This window comes from Hylobates moloch, unplaced genomic scaffold (genome assembly GCF_009828535.3).
Source record: "Hylobates moloch isolate HMO894 unplaced genomic scaffold, HMol_V3 SCAFFOLD_10, whole genome shotgun sequence".
Taxonomy (NCBI): Eukaryota; Metazoa; Chordata; class Mammalia; order Primates; family Hylobatidae; genus Hylobates; species Hylobates moloch.
The window spans coordinates 102,112,285-102,134,865 of NW_026652285.1; the positions used below are offsets into that span (position 1 = coordinate 102,112,285).

Genomic DNA, 22,581 nt, shown 5'->3' on the forward strand with positions numbered 1-22,581 from the left:
TAACACAAGAATAAAGACTTGTTTTCCATATACTATGGCGCTACAATATTTATTTGGAAACTGGATTATTGTGGATTATGGAGTTCACCACGTTGGTCAGGCTGGTCTCGAACTCCCGACCTCAGGCGATCTGCCCACCTCGGCCTCCCAAAGTCCTGGGATTACAGGAATGAGCCACCACACGCGGCCTCTTGCTACAGTCTTTTGTTAAAATATCAGAGCACTTTCGACCTCAGAAAACAGGATCTCTCTATCTGACCTCCACTCTGATTGTGGCCATATGATCCTCATTCAAGAGGCTTCATGAGGATCCTGCCCCATACCCTGAAGGAAGGAAGGCTGCACAGGGAGGCCAACAAGAATCTGCACAGACAGGCCCTGCTGGGTGTCCCTACCTGATCTATCAGGATGCGATCAGGCCCTTTCTGACCAATCTCATTTCCACATGGTTGTCCATGCTTCAATCATGTCTATCTGATGAAGTCTCATAAAAGGCCCAAGAGGACAGGGTTTTTGGGGAGATTCCTAGGGAGTGGCTGCCCCGGGAGGGCATGGACGCTCTGTGCCCCCTCCCCCATACCTCGCCCTAAGCATCTCTTCATCTGTATCTTTTATAATATCCTTTGTAATAAACCAGTAAATGTGGTGGCCAGGCGTGGTGGCTTACGCCTGTAATCCCAGCACTTTGGGAGGCTGAGGCAGGCCAACATCGAGAAACCCTGTCTCGACTAAAGACACAAAAAATTAGCCGAGCGTGGTGGTAGGCGCCTGTAGTTCCAGCTACTCGGGAGGCCGAGGCAGGAGAATTGCTTGAACCTGGGAGGAGGAGGTTGTGGTGAGCCAAGATCACGCGATTATACTCCAGCCTGGGCGACGGGTGAGACTCTGTCTCAAAAAAAAAAAAGAAAAAAAAAACCCAAAAACAAACTAGTAAAAATAAGTGTTTCCCTGAGTTCTGTGAGCTGCTCCCGCAAATTAATTGAACCCAAAGAGGGGGTCATGGGAACCCCAACTTGAAGCTAGTCCATCAGAAGTTCTGGAAGCCTGGACTTGTGACTGGTGGGAAGGAGGGGCGGTCCTGCGGGACTGAGCCCCTAACCCTCAGGATCAGCCACTATCTCCAGGTAGACAGCATCAGAATGGAATTGAATTAAAGGACACCCAGCTAGTGTCTGCTGCTTGATATATGGGGGAAACCTCCACATATTTGGTCACAGAAATTTTCTGTGTTGATTGTCATAGTGGAACAGCAGAGGAAAAACGGTTTGAATTTTATCAAACGAGCATGTTTTCCAGAACTGAGAATTTTTTAAAAGCTGGAATACAACAAAACACAAGGTTAAGATACACTGCTTCAGAAGTCAGGAAATCTAGGCCAGGCGTGGTAGCTCATGCCTGTAATCTTGGCACTTTGGGAGGCCGAGGCAGGTGGATCACCTGAGGTCGGGAGTTTGAGACCAGCCTGGCCAACATGGAAAAACCCCGTCTCTACTAAAAATACAAAATTAGCCAGGCATGGTGGTGCCCATCTGTAATCCCAGCTACTCGGGAGGCTGAGGCAGGAAAATCGCTTGAACCCGGGAGGTGGAGGTTGTGGTGAGCCGAGATTGCGCCACTGCGCACTCCAGCCTGGGCAACATGAGCGAAACTCCATCTCAAAAAAAAAAAAAAAAAAAAAAAGTCACGAAATCTGGCAAGTGGTCAACATTCACCTCATTAATATGTGCTGAGCCTTGCTATGTGCTGTGAGTCCAACAGAACTTTCTACAGTGATGGCAATGTTCCATGGCCGCGCTTTCCAACACAGAAGCCATGTGTGGCTGTGAAGCATCTGAAATGTGGCTGGTGAAATTGTGGAACTGAATTTTTAAAAATTTATTTAATTTTACTTAATTAAAACTCAATAGCGGCTGGGTGTGGTGGCTCACACCTGTAATCCCAGCACTTTGGGAGGCCAAGGTGGGCGGATCACCTGAGGTCAGGAGTTCAAGACCAGCCTGGCCAACATGGTGAAACCCCGTCGCTACAAAAATACAAAAATTAGCCAGGCATGATGGCAGATGCCTGTAATCCCAGCTACTCGAGAGGCTGAATCAGGAGAAACGCTTCAACCCGGGAGGCGGAGGATGCAGTGAGCCAGGATCATGCCACTGCACTCCATCCTTGGTGACAGAGCGAGACTCCATCTCAAAACAAAAACAAAAACAAAAAACTCAATAGCCGCATGTGGTAAGTGGCTACCACATTGGACAACAGCTTTAGCCTCTGTGCAGGTGTATAAACAGGTGCAAAGAAATCTATCAGTAAAACACACTGTACTGATGACTTATAAATAGATAAGAAAACAACAAAGACAGGCCATAACAGGAGGAGTTGGTATGGGAAGAGAGGGTCATATACATGTACCTATGTTTTAAGTGGCTGGAGTTCTGTAAGAGAACCTTGTTCTATGTACTAATGAAATCAAACCGGGCCGGGCCTGGTGGCTCACGCATGTAATCCCAGCACTGTGGGAGGCTGAGGTGGGCGGATCACCTGAGGTCAGGAGCTCGAGATCAGCCTGGCCAGCATGGTGAAACCCCATCTCTACTAAAAATACAAAAATTAGCCAGGTGTGATGGCACGCCCCTATAATCCCAGCTACTTGAGAGGCTGAGGCATGAGAATCGCTTGAACCCAGGAGGTGGAGGTTGCAGGGAGCTGAGATCGCGCCACTGCACTCCAGCCTGGGGGACAGAGCAAGACTCTGTCTCCTGAAAGAAAAAAAATCAAACCCTTGCTTGTTGACAACTTCCCCCCACCCCAAAAGAGCACAAGCTCCGTGTAATACTACCTCTTCAGATTTTGGGGTTTTTGTTTTGTTTTGTTTTATAGTTTTTTTTTGAGACAGGGTTTCATTCTATCACCCAAGGCTGGAGCAGCCTCGACCTCCTGGGCTCAATCAATCCTCCTGCCTCAGCCTCCAGTATGGCTGGGACCACAGGCACAGACCACCATGCCCCGCTAATTTTTGTATTTTTTTGTAGAGTCAGGTTTCACCATGCTGCTCAGGCTGCTCCAGAACTCCTGGGCGCAAGTGATCCGCCTGCCCCACCTCCCAAAATGCAGAGATTACAGGCGTGAGCCACCACACCTGGTCCCACATCTTTTTTCTTTTGTCTTTTTTTTTTTTGAGACATGGTCTCACTCTGTCACCCAGGCTGGAGTGCAGTTGTGCAATGATAGCTCACTGCAACCTTGAACTCCTGGGCTCAGGCAATCTTCCTGCCTCAACCTTCCAAAGCACTGGGATTCCAGGCATGAACCACTGTGTCCAGCCAGCACTTCACTTCTTTGTTGCCTTCAAAGTAATGGTATAAAGCAACAATTCAATACCAAGTTGGTAAAATAATTTGTATTTCAAACAGAAAGACTGCCTAAAAATATTCTTTTGCTCCTAGCACCCAGAAAAACAATGAATAAAGGGAAATAAGGAAACCCTGGCAGCTGAGAAGGCCTCCTAGTCAATAGATCCAGTTTCTCCCAAGCTCATACTGCGGATGAACTTGTAGTTCATTTACGTATCTAGATCTCTTTCCTTCACGTAGAGATCTTAATCAAAGACCCTTCTCAGGATTTTATTTCACAGCCTAAGAAATGTTTAATTTAATAAAATACTCTTTAAGGTTGGGTCCATTACCAAATACTGAGTCATGTTGAAAAAATTATGTAGATACATACGTGTGTATACATACACACGTCTGTATATATATATATATTACCATAAAATACTATCCTGGGTTATCAATAGTGTGCTTATAGTACTGATCTTACTCCTAGTTGAACTGTCACAGTTGGTCACTGTCCATTATTTTAGGATATTCTTAGCTGTGGAGCTTGAGAAGACTATGAAACTATTATACATATTTGAAGTATAGTTATAGGTTATGTTAGTTACTTTTAATAAATTTAATGATTAGTTTGACTGTTGACTAGGCATATACAATTAAGTAGAAACGACAAAAAACACTGAGTGAATAATTCTAAAAAGGCTTAGGAGGCTCTTTTCGCTATCCATGAAATCATCTTGTGGCCTCTTGAATCAGCTATGCACAAGGCACCAACATATCTACGTCACGTCATGAAGATTCCACAGTCTTCCATTCCCACAGTGGCCTCAAACCTGGGTAGCAGCTGCTGGCTGGGATCATTCCTGCACAGCTCCTCCAGGCCCCCAGATTTTTTCACCTACTTCTATGGTTCTCAAATAGGAACATTTTTCAGCTATTAAATTTACTTTTATTCAAAATGATCCAACAGACATCCCCCAAGATTTAATATTTACGTTCATATATATATATATATATATATATATATATTTGGAGACGGAGTCTTGCTCTGTCACCCAGGCTGGAGTCCAGTGTACAATCTCGGCTCACTGCACCCTTCACCTCCCGGGTTCAAGCAGTTCTCTGCCTCGGCCTCCCGAGTAGCGGGACTACAGGCGCACGCTGCCACACCCGGCTAATTTTTTGTTTTTTCATAGAGACGGGGTTTCACCGTGTTGCCCGGGCTGGTCTCGAACTCCTGAGCTCAGGTAATCCACCCGCCTTGGCCTCCCAAAGTGCTAGGATTACAGGCGTGAGCCACTGCGCCCGGCCTTTACGTTCATATTTATATAGGCACTTTATTAACATTTGTCCTCCTCTTAAGGCCCCAGTGATAACACCAAGTCGTGAGTTAAATGTTAATTTTCTTAGCAACTTGAAAAGATTAAGATCACCTCTATTAGATTCTGGACCTTTGTATCCAAGAAGTCTAATAAGGAAACACCAACAAAAGCACACGTAAGAGAAACACAAACCAAGTTAACTTTGAAGGTATGTTGTGCATGGCATAGCATTCGTAAAAGACACGCCAGAAAACCTGATTAGACTCAGGACATGCATGGAACAATTGTGCTTACCAGCTTGAGAGAAAGCTTCATGTAAAAATTGGAGAGGTATGGGAAAAATAGAGAGAAAGAGAGAGAGAAAGAGAAAAAAAAAACAACAACACATCAGAAGAAGAGGAACTTGGTCAGTTCCGCCATATTAAAATAACACACACGTCTACCCGCTGATTTATAAAAATGACTCGTAGCAGATCTGTGCAAAAGTTCACAAGAAGGGCTGCTTCCTAATAAAATTTTTCTTAGGCTCCACATTGCCAGAGCCAAAGATCAGATAGAAAAGGAGGGTTTCTGTTACAGGCCTGTATTGGCCACCTCAGCCTAGATGTAAATTAAGGTAAGCTCATAGTCAGTGACACATAACGACTATCAAAGAAAAAATACAGCGCCGGGTGCGGCGGCTCACGCCTGTAATCCCAGCACTTTGGGAGGCCGAGGCAGGTGGATCACCTAAGGTCAGGAGTTTGAGACCAGCCTGGCCAACATGGAGAAACCCTGTCTCTACCAAAAATACAATAGTAGCCGGGCGTGGTGGTTCACACCTGTAATCCCAGCTATCCAGGAGGCTGAGGCAGGAGAATCGCTTGAACCCGGCAGGCGGAGGTTGCAGTGAGCTGAGGTCACGCATTGCACTCCAGCCTGGGCAGCAAGAGCGAAACTCCATCTCAAAAAAAAAAAAAAAAAAAAGAAAAGAAAAGAAAAAATATAATCACACAACCTTTTGTTCTCCAAATTTCCCATGGAAAGTTTTACACAGACTAAAACAAGTCTGAACACCAATTACTTCCATGACAGGAAAGTAATATTTTAATCTTAAGGAGCTTTAATAAATATAAACATTGACATGAAGGCAAAGTCTGAAATTGGTGAATTGGTAACAAAGGGCTGACTAGCGTTGCTCTAAGAAACTACCTGCAGGACCCGGAATGCCTCTCGCAGCCAGGCTAGAGGACAACATTGTCTCCCACCTGAGAAGTGTGTGCCACCCCTTGCTCCATGGAGGGTGTCTGCTGAGGCTTTCTGTGAAACTCTGAGCCCTGTCCATAGGGGTTAGGTATTTGGAGAATTATCCACTGTGACTGCTCTTTTTTGAGACAGTGTCTTGCACTATCGCCCAGGCTGGAGTGCAGTGGTGCAATCTCAGCTCACTGCCACCTCTGACTCCCAGGTTCAAGCATCTTCCTGCTTCAGCCTCCTGAGTAGTTGGGATTACAGGTGCCCGCCACCACGCCCAGCTAATTTTTTGTATTTTTAGTAGAGATGGGGTTTTGCCTTGTTGGTCAGGCTGGGCTCAAACTCCTGACCTTGTGATCCGCCTGCCTCCCAAAGTGCTGGGATTATAGGCGTGAGCTACCATGCCCGGCTGTGACTGCTCTTTTTAAAGTATTTATTTACTTATCAATTTGCTGATTTTTGGTTTTGTTTTTGGAGACAGGGCAAGTTGTACAGTGGCACAATCCCAGCTCACTGAAGCCTCAACCTCTAGAGCTCAAGTGATCCTCGCACCTCAGCCTCCTTAGTAGCTGGGACTACAGGTACGTGCCACCATGTCCGGCTAAGTTTTGTATTTTTTGGTAGAGATGGGGGTTTCACCATGTTGCCCAGGTTGATATCGAACTCCTGAGCTCAAATGATCCACCCACCCCAGCCTTCCAAAGTGCTGGGATCACAGGTGTGAGCCACCACACGCAGCCTAAAAAACTAATTCTTAATTTAAGATTGATTCAAAGTTGACACTTCTTTGTAAATAAAAAATAACCTTTTAAATAAATTGTCCCTATATAGAAACATGAGATTTTAAAGGAAAGAAACAAAGACAAACTTTTGCAGGGGGAAAATGGCACATACAGTCACATTCCTGACTGTCTGACATGGGCAGTCTACAGTGATTCCAGCCCGCCTGTGAACTTGAGCACAGATCTACTTATCACAACTGGAATTCATCGTACGCACAGACAAGACTTATGGTGCACAGCAGAAAACTCCAAGTATCTTTTCTACAAGGCACACTATCATATACAGATATTTTCCCACACATTATTGTCTAAACATTGCTAATTCAAAGAACTAGCATTTCAACTAGATACACTATTTGCTCTCTACTTGGCTACTTTACGCAAAGTTATATATTCTTTCTTAAGCATTCCATAGACAGAGTTCTCACCTCAAAATATTGTATAGGAAGGTTATAACACTTCATAGTAAAAACGAGTCATTAGGATTGAACAGAAATCCCCAGTGAATAGGAAATGCCAAATTCTCAGACAAATTCGATTTTATTTGTGACGGATGATCTATTAATACAAGAAGTGCCATCACAGTACGTGGCATTTCTTTTTAATCATTATATACTGGTTTTCAGTCTGAAGTTGTAAGCCAGCCAATTAGAATTTCTCTTAAAATTAGAAAGCGAAATCATTGGCGAAAATAATAATTTTGAAGATTTCATTAAGTGCATTGCTAGACACCTGACGAATTAAAAAGCTGTCAGTTTCAGGCGACAGTTAAAGAGCCGTGGGAGCCACAAGCGTCAATAACACATGGGGAACACAGCCCGGACGGGTCCATGTGTTATTGGACAGTCACAGTACTAACCTCAAGTACAAAGAAAGGGGACAGTGAAAATAAATATATAGATATATAGAGAGAAGCAAAATCATTTTACTGTGCTAGGAAATCGCTCACGCTTCCTTGATTTGTTTGTTTGTTCTCCAAGCTTTAGGGCGTAACTCCCTTATGGATCCATTTGTTACAAACACGGATATGGGTGACTGAGCTACACTGCCGTCTGTAAGAGCGTCACTCTCCCGTGACCACGCACTGCAGCTGTGTTTTATGCGTGAAATTCTGCGGTAAAGTCATACCCAATGACATCTCAGACGGCAGTCACAGTCCCTTTAAAGATTTTACCAGAACTAGAATGAAAAGAGAAAAACAAACAAAAAAAAAACAAAAAAACAAGCTCAGCTCACCACTGTTATTAGAAAGTTTGCTTCCTTTATTCATGCAAGCTTTTCGGATAAAGTTCCATATGGTTGAATTTATACCATTAGGCTTTTCTTTTTTTTCTTTTTTTTTTTTTTTTCCTGGTGTCCAGTTCTCTCAATTAAGAATTTCATTTCGTAGTGTGGAAGCAAAACAAGTGCCTCTGGGTCCCCAGTCTTGGTGCTGTGAATGGGGTTAGTGGCTGTGCCATGACTGTATGACCTGGCCATCACAGGTGAACTTACAACATAGTCCCTAGCCTCAAAGGCATACGTGGGTTTCCCTATTGTCCTCTTCATGAGTTCTTTGTGAAAACAGAAAGACTGAGTCTGCCAATAACCAGCAAGAGAACAAGATAAAATAAATAAAATTAACCATAAGACTTTAACATATGACAAACAACTGGTAAGGATTTTCAAAATCTTTTGGTCAACTTTGATGGTATTTTTCCATACAATGAACTCTAAAATATGAAAAACGTACGTCCATATTTTAGATATAGAAGTCTCTTGCACAGGCCAGAAAATGAAACCTTAATTTAAGCAATAAAATTCCCCTTTGTAGACTGCAAATGGAGAACATGCTATCTAGTTTCATTTTTCTTCAACTTATGTAAAAATGAAATAATGGTTAATGCTCTGGCGGCATCTTTAAACATATTCAGTGAAACAAAATTTCCTTACAAATGTCAACAGCTTACAACAAATAACATTTTATCCTGTTTAATTATTTAGAAACAAAATCAGTTATGCTGAGGTATGTTTGCATGGGATTTATATACTCTGATAATAGAAACAAATTATTGACATCTGAATCTGAAAGCTGCAAAACATGATAAATTAAAAGACATAATAAAATCACAGATTTGTTATTCTCTCAGGAACTTTTTCTAGTTAAATTATCGTTGGCATAATAGTGTTAAGTTACAAAGTAGAATAAATGAGAAGGTAGGAAGGGCTGTACCATTTTGGTCACGGAAGCTGTCAGCCATGCCATGGATGTCCCATGCAAGATCCAGGGTGAGACTGCTTAAAAATGAAATCTATTTCTCCAAAGTTTAGATTTGTTTTTTGAGCTTGTGCTTCCTCTTTTTTTGCGCTGCTATGTCCTAGAGGAAGGAACATTAATTCTGACCCTAAGAACAGATTGACCAAAAGTGAGGGAAGCAAAACTATTTCTCTATTTCTTTACGATTGCTTCTAGTGGGTATATGTATGTGGTTTAACCTCAGGAAAATAAACTCATCATTTGGGAAATTTTTTTTAACAAAGATTTGCTGAGCACATGTTTGAGGAGTAAGAAATAAAATTCGTATTGCTGATTATGGTAAAACAGAGATTTTCCTTTACATCATCAAAAGAACCAGTTTCCCATTCCCATTTCACTGTTTTAAGTGTTAATTTTGTTTTGTTTTGTTTTGTTTCTTAGACGGAGTCTCACTCTGTCACCCAGGCTGGAGTGCAGTGGCACCATCTTGGCTCACTGCAACCTCCACCTCCTGGGTTCAAGCGATTCTCCTGCCTCAGCCTCCTAAGTAGCTGGGATTACAGGTATGCACCACCATGCCCAGCTAATTTTTGTATTTTTAGTAGAGACGGGGTTTCACCATGTTGGTCAGGTTGGTCTCAAACTCCTGACCTCGTGATCCACCCACCTCAGCCTCCCAAAGTGCTGGGATTACAGGTGTGAGCCACAGCGCCCAGCTTATCTTTTTCTAACTATCCTTTTCTTACATTTATTGATTACTGAATTCTTTGGTCTTTTTCTAAATAGTTAAGAGAATATCATGAACCACAGATTCACAAACCATTTTTGGCCAACAGACTGTGTAATGTTAAGAGAAAACTGGAATAGACACATAAACAAATGGTAAACAATCATGAATATTCATCATGAGAGTCCAAAAAAATACAGAGATAATATATAAATATAACACATGAGTGTTTGGTAAAGCGGCAGAGATGGGTTAACTGACAGTTCACATGAAACTTTCAGTCTAGCAAAAACACCCTTGTCTTGGAAATTCTTAGATTAACAATGAGTGGAGTTCTAAATGCCAGCATCGTTGAGCCAAGAAGCTGCAGGTTACTCAAGTCCTATTTATACATCTCAGCTCAATCCATCATCCACTTTTGAAGCTGTATTCTGCCTTCCACCAACAGCTTTTTTCTCATCTTTAGGAAATTACATTTCTAATTCTTAACCTGATACGATAGATAGCATTAAAGCAAGATAATTCAAGATAATTCTACCAACTATAAATTTGAGATTCTCATATTAAAGGAACTCTGCATATAAGGAAATATTGTTTTGTCCCCTATTTTTAAAAAGCATTGATAATAACCTTGTTATCAATTATGTATTTACATTCTTTACTTTTTTTTTTTTTTTTGGAGAAAGGGTCTCACTCTGTTGCCCTGGCTGGAGTGCAGTGGTATATCTCAGCTTACTGCAACCTCTGCCTCCTAGGCTCCAGCAATCCTCCCGTCTCAGCCTCCACTAGGACTACAGGCACATGCCACCATGCCTGGCTATTTTTTCATGTTTTTTTTTTCTTTTTCTTTCTTTTTTTTTTTTTTTTTGAGACAGAGTCTTGCTCTGTCATCCAGGCTGGAGTGCAATGGTGCGATCTTGGCTCACTGCAACCTGTGCTTCCCAGGTTCAAGCGATGCTTCTGCCTCAGTCGCCCGAGTAGCTGGGATTACAGGCACCCGCCTGTAATTAGCCGGACATTAACCATGTCCAGCTAATTTCTGTATTTTTAGTAGAGACGGGGTTTCACCATGTTGGTCAGGCTGGTCTTGAACTACTGACCTCAGGTGATCCGCCCGCCTCGGCCTCCCAAAGTGCTGGGATTACGGGCATGAGCCTCTGTGCCAGGCCTCTTTTTTACACAGAGTTGTTTTTGTGGAAATATGATTGTCAGGTTAACAATGACTACTGTTATTCTTTTACTGGTAACCAGCGGTTGATTCCAAGTCTAAGAAGGACATCTCTCCTCTAGTTAATCAGTTGTAGTTTAGAATCTTTTCCCATGCCAATGTGTCAGTTGACACTCAAGAAAGGGTGGCATCCACCTCTGGCTTTGGGGCACTACCAAGTACTATTTGGAAAGAAGTAACCCAACTGTCAGTTGACTGGAGAGTCCAGGAGAAGGGAAAAGTAAAACTTATGTTTGTACAAGAAAGCATTCCACTACAACTGTATTGCAACTCCCACAGGGTAGGATTTAAAAAAAAAAAAAAAAGGAGCAAACCTTACTGGATATGTTAACGCTACTGAGATTACAGGCGTGGGCCACTGGGCCTGGTCTAAAGATCTGTTTACTCATTATATTCATTATAAAAGATATTTTGGGAAGACTGAGACTAGACTGGCCATTGAGAATGATCTGGGAATCTACACATTGATTTATGCCAATCTTTCTCTATAAACAAAACTGGTATCTACATTGGATGGCTGCATCAATTCCATTATCTCTGTGATGTAAGCACATCAATCTTAATGAGGACAGCAGACTTCAATCTTAATAACATCCACTTACGAGTCAATATAGTAGTTTCTCCCTGAATGTGGATGTCACAGAATCTCAGACTCTGTAATCAGACTCCCCTGATCTAAATCCCGGCTCTGTATCTTCCCACCTTCAGCTTTTTATGCCTCAATTTCCTTACAGTAAAATAAGTTAATATGAGTACTACCTGGGCTTCATAGGGTGGCTGGAAAAAAGTAAATGAGCACACAGAACAGAGTTTTGCACACAATAAGTGCTCAGTAAGTGTCAGCTGCTTTTATTCTTTCATCCTTTAAAGAGAAATTCTGCATCAGGCCTCTTCCAATCAACAAGATATTTTATCAACATCATATAATCTCACTAAAATAGCGAATGAAACCACCGTGACTTATGACTCTTCTCCTTTCAACCCTGAGGGGTAGCTCAGGTAAGTATCTTCATTACACTCACATTGCTTCAGTAAGTTATTAAGGCAATATTTTCTGACTTACACAGTCACTTCCAATTCCTCATCTCATGCGTTGCTAGTTTTATGTTTTTATTATTTATTTACTTATTTTTTTTTAGAGATGGGGTTTGACTGTGTTGTCCTGGCTGGTCTTGAACTCTTGAGCTCAAGCAATCTTCCTGCCTCGGCCTTCCAAAGTGCCAGGATTATAGGCATGAGACACTGTGCTTGTCCTATTTATTTTTATATATTTTTTAAGAGATGGGGGTCTCACTATGTTGTCCAAGCTGGTTTTGAACTCCTGAGCTCAAGCAATCCTCCTGCCTTGGCATCCCAAAGTGCTAGGATTACAGGTGTGAGCCATCACGCCCAGCCTCAGGTCGCTAGTTTTAGCAATGAAATTTAAGTTTCTTTTTTTGGTAAAATTAAGGTAAAAAATTCATGACTTGGATGCTTTAAAGAGGAAGAGGGGTAAAGTCCTTCCAAAATGTACTAGAAACAAAAAGAAAAAGGCCGGGCGCAGTGGCTCACACCTGTAATCCCAGCACGTTGTAAGGCCGAGGCGGGTGGATCACAAGGCCAAGAGATCGAGACCATCCTGGCCAATATGGTGAAACCCCGTCTCTACTAAAAATACAAAAATTAGCTGGGTGTGGTGGCGTATGCCTGTAATCCCAGCTAATCGGGAGGCTGAGGCAGGAGAATCGTTTAAACCCGGGAGGTGGAGGTTGCAGTGAGCCGAGATCGCTCCACTGCACTCCAACCTGGTGACAGAGCAAGACTCAGTCAGAAAAAAAAAGAAAGAAAAAAAAAAAGAAACAAACAGAACTCTGGGCTGCCTGGTTTTCTCCTTTCTTCCAACCACCCTGCTTCCTTCTTTCTTTCCTCCTCTTTCTGGCTTTTCTTTCTAGCTGTAATGGTTTTTTTTTTCTTTTTTCTTTTTTTTTTAACTTTTTTATATGTTATGGGAAAACACAATGGATTCATTCACAAACAAAATTAGTTATGCAGAACCAAACATGCAACAAAAGCACGCCAGAGAGACAGGATTCCGGAGCAGAACTTACCCCACGCTTTAGGCTCCTGAAGCAGTGGATTTTGGGTTTGGAGGTCATGAACTCGTTGAAGCGGTGGGAGAGGGGTTCCTTTTGCTGCTTGGGAGACTGGGGGCCGTTGGGAACAGCAGAGGGTGAGGCAGAGGCAGGAGGGGGAGGGGGAGGCTGATGGGGGGATGTTAAAAGGGACATAAGCTACATGTAAGAGATGGAGCCGTGACAGAGTAAAAATCAGAAACAAGAAGACACAAAACAAAAATAAGCATCAAATAATATTTGAAATCCAACGCAAGTAAAACACGAACAATTAAATTTTAGGCCATGGTCCAAAAGAAAACATGTAGGAGGTGGTTAAATGAAGAATATGATGAGAGTTGGGAGGTTTAGTAAGTAATGCGACAGAAGAGCAAGAAATATCTGACAAGAAGCTCGTGCAGACTTTCCCATGCAAACTATAGCTCTAGTTAGTTATTCTAAACCAGCTTAAGCCAGAGGGTAAATATTTCTACATCACCTAAACTAACGTAGCTTGATGGGAGAAAATGAAAGACCTTCATTGCGAAGGTTGTGGAAACAGCAGTCTGTTTAAATTAATAAATGGTAAGTCATTCTAAAGTTAAAGCAGTAATGCTGCCTTGACCATATTCTACGTCCCCAGGTTAATGCTGTCATGCACCTATGTATCGCACTATGAAAAGAAAATGAAAAATGTTCATGGATACACATGTTAACATGAATTCAAAACCAAGTTATTAACATGGTAACAATTTCCAGTAGATGTGCGGATAAAGTGTTACAGGAATTTCCCACTACATCCTCTCTCCCAGCCAAGGTAACCAGCATTCTAGGAGAGGAAGGAGGAAAAGGCATGATGCGAAATGGTGGAGAGGTCAGTACTCTGTTAGTGTGGGAGTCACGGTACGAGGATAATGCATCTGAAATAAGACACAGGGCCATGGCAAAGATACCACCACCAAAAAGAAATACTGTCTCAACATAAAGTAGCACACTAGCTTTTTCTTCTGCATTCTGAAACTACAGGTTTAAGATCTTAGTTTTTCTAAGACTAAAAGATCAAGTCAAAATCTCCACACCTTAGAAAACTCATTTCACGCCAACCATCAGTACCTTATTTTTTTTGATGAACGGCCATAACTTTCCTTTGGATTTGCCACCAAATTTGAGATCTGGTTTGCCTTCTCCTCTGGAATTTGAAAGGCTGTTATCTGACACAGTGCGCTTCATTGGCTGAGTGTAATCCTCAAATTCAATGTCTCCAGGAGGCTCAAACCCTGATTTATAAGCTTCTATTACCAGCTGTGAATCCTGAAATTATACCCATAAGCATATAAATACATTCAGAAGCATGCAAACACTTTTTAAACAATGAATTATGATGACCTCATACAGATGATAACTAATGAAATTGTACCGATTGATAATAACTTTTTTCCTAGTAGCTTTTTTGTTTGTTTTTGAGACAGAGTCTCACTCTGTCACCCAGGCTGGAGTGCAGTGGCGTGATCTCAGCTCACTGCAACCTCCACCTCCCAGGTTTAAGCGATTCTCCTGCCTCAGCCTCCCAAGTAGCTGGGATTACAGGCGTGTGCCATCACGCCCAGCTAATTTTTGTATTTTTAGTAGAGATAGGGTTTCGCCATGTTGGCCAGGCTGGTCTCAACTTCTTGACCTCAGGTGATACGCCCGTCTTGGCTTCCCAAAGTGCTGGGACTACAGGCGTGAGTTACCACAGCTGGCCAGCTTTTCTCATTTTCTCAGAGGCCATCATTTGAGCTTTTTCATTTGAGCTTTTAGAATTTAGAACTATTGTTTTCTGATTTTTTTGTTGGTTTTTGAGACAGAGTCTCACTCTGTCACTCAGGCTGGAGTGTAGTGGCGTGATCTTGGCTCACTGCAACCCCTGCCTCCTGAGTTCCAGCAATTATCGTGCCTCAGCCTCCCGAGTAGCTGGGACTACAGGGGCATACCACCATGCCCAGCTAATTTTTGTATTTTTAGTAGAGATGGGGTTTTGCCATGTTGGCCAGGCTGGTCTCGAACTCCTGGCATCAAGTGATCCACCCGCCCTGGTCTCCCAAAGTGCTGGGATTACAAATGTGAGCCACTGTGCCCAGCCAGCAGCATAACTTTTATGTTAAATATTTGTGTCTTCAAATTAACAGTAAAAGCCTATGCTGGTGTTCTAGTTTATATTTTTTAGAGAGAAATAGGTCTCTAGGAATTCAAATGGATAACACTGCCCTAAAGCAGTAATCTCAACCAGAGAAACTTTTGCCCTCCCAGAGGACATGTGGCAACGTGTGGAGAAATTTTTGATTGCCACAACTCGGGAAGTGCTACTGGCCTCTGCTGAGTAGAGGCCAGGGATGCTGCTAAACATTCTGAAATGCTCCCAACAAGAAAAATGATCTGGCCTAAGATGTCAAAAGTGCCTGAAGAAACCCTGTTTTGGCCGGATGCAGTGGTTCACACCTGTAATCCCAACACTTTGGGAGGCTGAGGCGGGCAGATCACCTGAGGTCAGGAGTTCGAGACCAGCCTGGCCAATGTCGTGAAACACCGTCTCTGCTAAAAATACAAAAACTGGCCAGGCGTGGTGGTGGGCGCCTGTAGTCCCAGCTACTCAGGAGGCTGAGACAGAAGAATCGCTTGAACCCGGGAGGTGGAGGTTGCAGTGAGCCAAGATCATGCCACTGCACTCCAGCCTGGGCAACAGAGTGAGATTCCATCTCAAAAAGAAAAAAAAAAAAGAAAAAGAGAAAGGGAAAGAAACCCTGCTTTAGAGGAAAGAAAGCCTTTACCTTTTTCTAGGAAATACTTCAATTCAATTCTGTCATGTCTCGGACAATTTACCACTTAAATGTTTTCCAAAAAAGGAGTTATACAGCTAAATCCAAGACACAGAGCATGTGTGACCACCAAAAGCAACTATCCACCATGAGATGATGACATGAGGTCATATGGAAAGGGGGTGGGGAGAAATAATGGGTCTGCAAATAGTTATCAATGAAGCCCAAATGGCAATACTTACATTTTTCTGATCAATTGATTCGGCTGCTTTTACTATTCCATCCAGGCACTTCCCAATGATTGGGATCACCTGCCGATCAACCTCTGCATATGTCTTCATGGACTCTCCAATTCTCACAATCCTCCTTTCCTCCATCTCTTGTATTTTCTGCAACATTAGATTTTGTATAAAGTAAGTTTGATCCATTATTATTAAATCAAGTTGTTTTTTTGGCAGCATTGTTACCTCTAACAAGTTCTCTATGAGGAAAAAATGGGTTAGAGTTAGAGCGGCCGTGAGTATATGGAGCCTCCATATTACCCAGCTGTACACCTATTTTATAAATTGCTAGACATGTTAGGCTGCCCAAATATACGCTTTGCACAATTCCATTCTAATTTGAGTAAGAATGCCAAACTCAATAGTTGTTTTTTTTTCTTTTTGTGTTTTTGAGATGGAGTTTTGCTCTTGTCACCCAGGCTGGAGTGCAGTGGCGTGATCTCGGCTCACTGTAACCTCTGCCTCCAGGTTCAAGCGATTTTCCTGCCTCAGCCTCCCAAGTAGCTGGGATTACAGGCCCCCCGCCACCACGCTTGGCTAATTTTTTGTATTTTTAGTACAGATGGGGTTTCGCCATGTTGGCCAGGCTGGTCTCCAACTCCTTACCTCACGTGATCCACCTGCCTAGGCCTCCAAAGTGCTGGGATTACAGGCTTGAGCCACCACACCTGGCCAATAGTTTTATTACTAACACCACTTGTAATCTACCTCAAACATTTTCTCCATCTTTAATCTACCACTTTACCTTTTACCAAAAGCACAGTATTTAATTAACTATCTCAACCCAATACAGGCTAGTGTATTTTTCCAACTATAATTTAGAAGGACTTGTTTGCTGTGTGTGTAGACACCAAGAAGCAAATATATTATTTATTTTTTCTATAATTGGACTCAAAGTTGCAAAAGATCTGTAAAATGGAAGAACATATGTCTATCTCTTCTCATACCATTTTTGACAATCTAACATGAGCAAAAGAAAACAATCCAAAAGAAAGAACTGTCATTTGTTTAAATCCTACAATTCTATGAATGCTGCTTTGACTTCCATAGTTAAGTTGGTATTTTTATAACCACAATCATCCCTTTAGCAAAGAGAGCATTAATCACAGAATCATAGTTTAAGAATGACAAATAGGTGCAGTGGCTCACGCCTGTAATCCCAGCACTTTGGGAGGCCAAGGCGGGCGGATCACCTGAGGTCAGGAGTTCACGACCAGCCTGGCCAACATGGTGAAACCCCGTCTCTACTAAAAATACAAAAACAGTAGCTAGGTATGGTGGCGGGTGCCTCTAATCCCAGCTACTCAGGAGGCTGAGGCAGGAGAATCGCTGGAACCCAGGAGGAGAAGGTTGCAGTGAGCTGAGATCATGCCACTGCATTCCAGCCTGGGCAACAGAGCAAGCTCCGTCTCAAAAAAAAAAAAAAAGAAAAAAAGAAAAAAAGAAAAAAGACTGACAAATAATTGGCTGCAGGTGCAAACTATGGAAATTTGCAAAGTTTATTGATTAATCTTGAGATTACATTTCATTCATATTGCTAGTCAATGCTTGATCTAGATGTTTTAAAAAATGATTTATCATGCCTATAATCCTAGCACTTTGGGAGGCCAAGGCTGGAGAATTGTTTGAGTCCAGGAATTTGAGACCATCCTGGGCAACACACCAAGACCCTATCTCTATAAAAAATTTAAAAATTAGCAGGGCATGGTGGTGCATGCTTGTAGTTCCATCTACTTAGGAAGCTGAAGTTGGAGGATCCCTTGATCCTTTGAGCCTAGGAGTTCAAAGCTGCAGTGGGTCGTGATTGTGCACTGCACTCCAGCCTGGGCAACGGAGTGAGACTGTCTCAAAAAAAAAAGAGCCGGGCATGGTGGCTCAGGCCTGTAATCCCAGCACTTTGGGAGGCTGAGGTAGGCAGATCACCTGAGGTCATGACTTCGAGACTAGCCTGGCCAACATGGTGAAACCCCATCTCTACTAAAAATACAAAAATTAGCCAGGCGCAGTGGTGAGTGCCTGTAGTCCCAGCTACTCGGGAGGCTGAGGCAGGAGAGTCACTTGAACCTAGGAAGCAGAGGTTGCAATGAGCCGAGACTGCACCATTGCACTCCAGCCTGGGCGATAAAGCAAGACTCTGTCTCAAAAAAAAAAAAAAAAAAAAAAAAAAATTAGTGGAAATTTGGAATTATATAAAGACTCAGAATACAAACCCAGCAATCACAATTCAGAAGTGTCATGTTTCTAAGGAAAGCAAAGCATAAAACATGAAGTCTGAGAGATGTTCAGGACTTACCTGGAAGATGTTGGGGATGTGAGTATGGTAATATTCATGCTGCTCATGGTTGAATTTCTGGAGAATGGATGAGTAATCTGCTTTGCTGTCCTCTGCCATTTGGTGACGTATTTGAGCTTGTTGTCGGGCCTTAGGGCAAAAACAAGAATAGTCCTACGTTTATACACCATAAATAAAAGCCTGGGTGCAATCAATAAAAGCCTAGAACTCCACACTGGGATGCCTAAGGGCCAGATTTACCTCAAATGTATTCCGCGGGTGCTTTTTAATGTTCTGAATTGAATTGACTTTAGGTAAGCAATGTGCATCCTAGTTTGTATAAAACTCCACCATTCGCTACTGCCTTAACGTGGCGTGTACCTTCTAGTTTGACACGCCATTCTATACTGTCTGCACTTGGGCCAATTTACATTACTTGGATGACCCTTGTGGGAACCTCTGCTCATCTCATATACACATTTTTTTTTTTTTTGAGGAGGGGATGAGAAATTCATACTTTTTTTTTTTTCTTTTTTTGATATCAGATCTTGCTCTGTCACCCAGGCTGGAGTGCAGTGGCACGATCCTGGCTCACTGCAGCCTCAACCTCCTAGGTTCAAGCGATCCTCTTACCTCAGCCTCTCATGTAGCTGGGACTAAAGGCGTGCACCACCATGCTCGGCTAATTTTTGTATTTTTTTTATAGAGATGAGGTCTCACCACATTGGCCAGGCTAGTCTTGAACTCCTCGACTCAAGCAATCCACCCGCCTCAGCCTTCTAAAGTGCTGGGATTATAGGCATGAACCACGGCGCCTGACTGGGAAATCCATAAATTTTTAAACCCAATTCTCAATGGCGTTCATGAACTAAAAAGGCATATGAACCACTGACCTAAGGAGACCTTTCTAAAGCTCTCTACCATGTTTATATTTAGTATATATGCTAAAGAGGGAATAAGTGTGGCACCTTCTTTATGCTTTTTATGTTTTTTGAGGAGTGCTATTTTATGTTTTACTGCATTGCTTTTCTCCTAAAAAATCAATAATTTACAAACTTGTTTCTCTCTAATTCATATTCTAATTAATCACATACCTAAAAAAGGGGCAACAATTGTTGACTAGTTGCAGAATCGATTTTAAAGTTCAAACAGGAATGCCTATAAACTCTAGTCATCCAGAAGTACAAGAGGTTATGCTGTTAATACCACCTTAGATTCATATAGCATTGTGGTATTATTTTGATAAATATAATCTTGTGAATCTCTAACACAATTTGAGGTCCACACAAGGCAAAAAACTACCTCCTGCCAGATGAAGATAGGGTTTTCGGTCTTTAAGTGACCTGGCAAACTCATTGCATTGAGCCAAAAACACAACAGGAAATAGGCTGTCTTCCAACATCACCAGGGCAACTATTTGTTTGTTTGCTTGTTTTTGTTTTGTTTTACTAAACCAATGTTTCAGAAAATTAAGACCTGGCTGGGTGTGGTAGATCACGCCTGTAATCCCAGCTCTACAGAAGGCTCGGGTGGGCAGCTTGCTTGAGCCCAGGAGATTGAGACCAGCCTGGGCAACATGGTGAGACCCCTCTCTCTACAAAAATTAGCTGGGCATGGTCGTAGGTGCCTGTAGTTCCAGCTACTCAGGAGGCTGAGGCAGGAGGATCGCTTGAGCCTGGGAGGCTGAGGCTGCAGTGAGCTGTGATCACTACCACTGCATTCCAGCCTGGGCAACAGAACGAGACCCTTTGTCAAAAAATAATAATAATAAATTGGCTGGGCGCGGTGGCTCACGCCTGTAATCCTAGCACTTTGGGAGGCTGAGGCGGGCGGATCACAAGATCGGGAGATCAAGACCATCCTCGCTAACATGGTGAAACCCCGTCTCTACTAAAAAATACACAAAAAATTAGCCGGGCGTGGTGGCGGGCGCCTGTAGTCCCAGCTACTCGGGAGGCTGAGGCAGGAGAATGGTGTGAACCCAGGAGGCGGAGCTTGTAGTGAGCCAAGATCGCGCCACTGTACTCCAGCCTGGGCGACAGAGCAAGACTCCATCTCAAAAAATAATAATAATAAAATAATAAATAAATAAATTAGTTGGGTGTGGTGATGTGTGCCGGTGGTCCCAGCTATTGGGAGGCTGAGGTGGGAGGACTGCTTGAGCTCAGGAGGTCGAGTATACAGTAAGCTGTGACTGCACCACTGCACTCCAGCCTGGGTAACAGTGCACGACTGTTTCAAAAAACAAAACAAAACACCAAACAAACAAAGACAAAAACAAGAAAATTAAGACCTAATCATGAAAGAAAGAAAATCAGAAAGACAAGGAAAAGACAGACAGAAAGGAAGAAAAGAGAGAAAGAAAGGGAAGAAAGAACGAAAGAGGCCGGGCACGGTGGCTCACGCCTGTAATCCCAGCACTTTGGGAGGCTGAGGCGGGCGGATGACGAGGTCAAGAGATTGAGACCATCCTGGCCAACATGGTGAAACCTCGTCTCTACTAAAAATACAAAAATTAGATGGGCGTGGTGACAGGTGCCTGTAGTCCCAGCTACTCAGGAGGCTGAGGCAGGAGAATCACTTGAACCCAGGAGCTGGAGGTTGCAGTGAGCCGAGATCGTGCTACTGCACTCCAGCCTGGGCGACAGAGCGAGACTCTCTCTCTCAAAAAAAAAAGAGAAAAAAAAGAACAGAAGTATGAAAGAGAAAAAAAGAGAGACAGAAAGAGAGAAAGAAAAGAAAGGAAGAAAAGAAACACATGGAAACATTCAAATGTCAACCCAAAGAGGAACGCTGAAGTAGTTGTTCCACTTTCTTCTTGATGGGAACATTTAGTATCGGCTTTTTTTTCATGTCAATCTTCTTTTGGTTTCCTGCCTATGTGACTTGAAGGGTTAACCTGAATTTTACTTCACACATTTTACTCATACTCATCTGGTGAAAGCCTAAGGTAATTCACAGTTGCTTCCTTTATTTTCTTCCCTATTCACACGTGAACACTTCCCAAATGAAGGTAACAATATCAGTATTTCCAAACACATTTCCTTATTACTGAGGTTTTTTGAGTTTCTTAAGGCCTTTGGATCTCTCGGTGCCATTTTATCCTCTTTTCATCTACCCTCAGTTGATTTCAGCTGCCACATTCTTCCTCTTTGTTGGTGACCTGTTAACTCCCTTCCTGACCATATGCCTTGGCGTCTGCTTCTTCCCGTGTCCACTAGTAAATATATTAGTCTAGCCCCAGAATGTTAAGTACCCAGCTACCCTCAAAAATCCACCCCCTTCCAATACACAGTAGCCCTCCTCTGTTTAAATAATAGCTTTCCCACCTACATGCATTCCATCTGTTCCCCGAGCCCGTCCAGCACAAATGCCCTATTAACTCTTCAGCTGCTGAGTTTCATCATGTATCATTTCATTATGAATGTTTAAAAAAAAATTCCCATTAGACCTCAAATTTCTAAAACAGTCTCTATTTTATTCACAAGCCTTCCTCAGAAAGTCTCACAAAATCCAGTGGGGGATTTCTTCATCTCTTCTGTAAAGAATAGCACGAGCTCAGGAGGTAGTTTCCTCATTTATTTTGGAGATTCTATCTAAGTGAGTTTTTAAAATAACTTAAGTTCTCAAACAGGCATCACATCAGAATGCCATCATTATATATAATATGTATGCATGTATTTACATGCACACACACACACATCCCATGAGAGCAGATGAAAGCTTCCTGACAATAAATCCACTCACGCCAATATTTTAGAATATTTTACCCAAGCAGAATATGTTACTCATGAAAGCTGGTGCCAGAGGTACCCCACCCAGCACCATTTGGTTGGAAGTGGCTGTGATCCTCTTCCTGTAGCTCCAAAGAATCCCTAATCATGTTTTAGCTTTAGCTGCATAATTCCTTCTGTAAGCGTATTACCTCCTAATAGATTCATGATGCCCTTTGCCCTGTTTCTATGCAGTAATCCTGAAAACATAACAAGGGCCCTAGACGTGAACTGTGGAAGATGCTGAATAATGACCGACATGTCTACAGTCCACCCTAGAAAGTAAGCTGTGTATACGAAAATAAATCAAAGTATATTTTAGAGGGTCTGCCTTTTATGTTAAAGGAGCACTGTCTCTCCAGTTTTTCTTCCATGCAAAAGCTTGGACTACGATTGCAAAGGACTATCTATTTCTACAGTCTCGCTCACTCTCACTGACTACAAGGATAGGGAAACCTTCAAAAACAGCAAAATACTGTGATACATCAGATTCTCCAAAGCCGCAGCAAAAAG

At 42.6% G+C, this 22,581-nt stretch overlaps 1 protein-coding gene across 20 annotated transcripts in view; it reads right to left on the reverse strand.

The window, feature by feature from the left end:
- The window catches only part of FNBP1 (formin binding protein 1), a 161,971-nt gene that overhangs the window by 23,876 nt on the left and 115,514 nt on the right, over window positions 1-22,581 (reverse strand). For 6 of the 20 annotated variants that reach the window (XR_004249980.2, XR_009215196.1, XM_032165396.2 and 3 more), the window contains exons 7-12: window positions 18,317-18,445; window positions 15,985-16,131; window positions 14,061-14,258; window positions 12,945-13,127; window positions 8,161-8,244; window positions 4,946-4,960 (exon numbers count right to left, since the gene is read on the reverse strand). Coding sequence is in view for 18 of the 20 variants with exons in the window: in XM_032165396.2 (XP_032021287.1) it covers window positions 4,946-4,960; window positions 8,161-8,244; window positions 12,945-13,127; window positions 14,061-14,258; window positions 15,985-16,131; window positions 18,317-18,445 (756 nt within the window). In the remaining 2 variants the exon portion in view is untranslated. The remainder of the gene's footprint in view (window positions 1-4,945; window positions 4,961-8,160; window positions 8,245-12,944; window positions 13,128-14,060; window positions 14,259-15,984; window positions 16,132-18,316; window positions 18,446-22,581) is intronic. The other 14 variants (XM_032165402.2, XM_032165400.2, XM_032165399.2 and 11 more) reach the window with 9 other exon arrangements.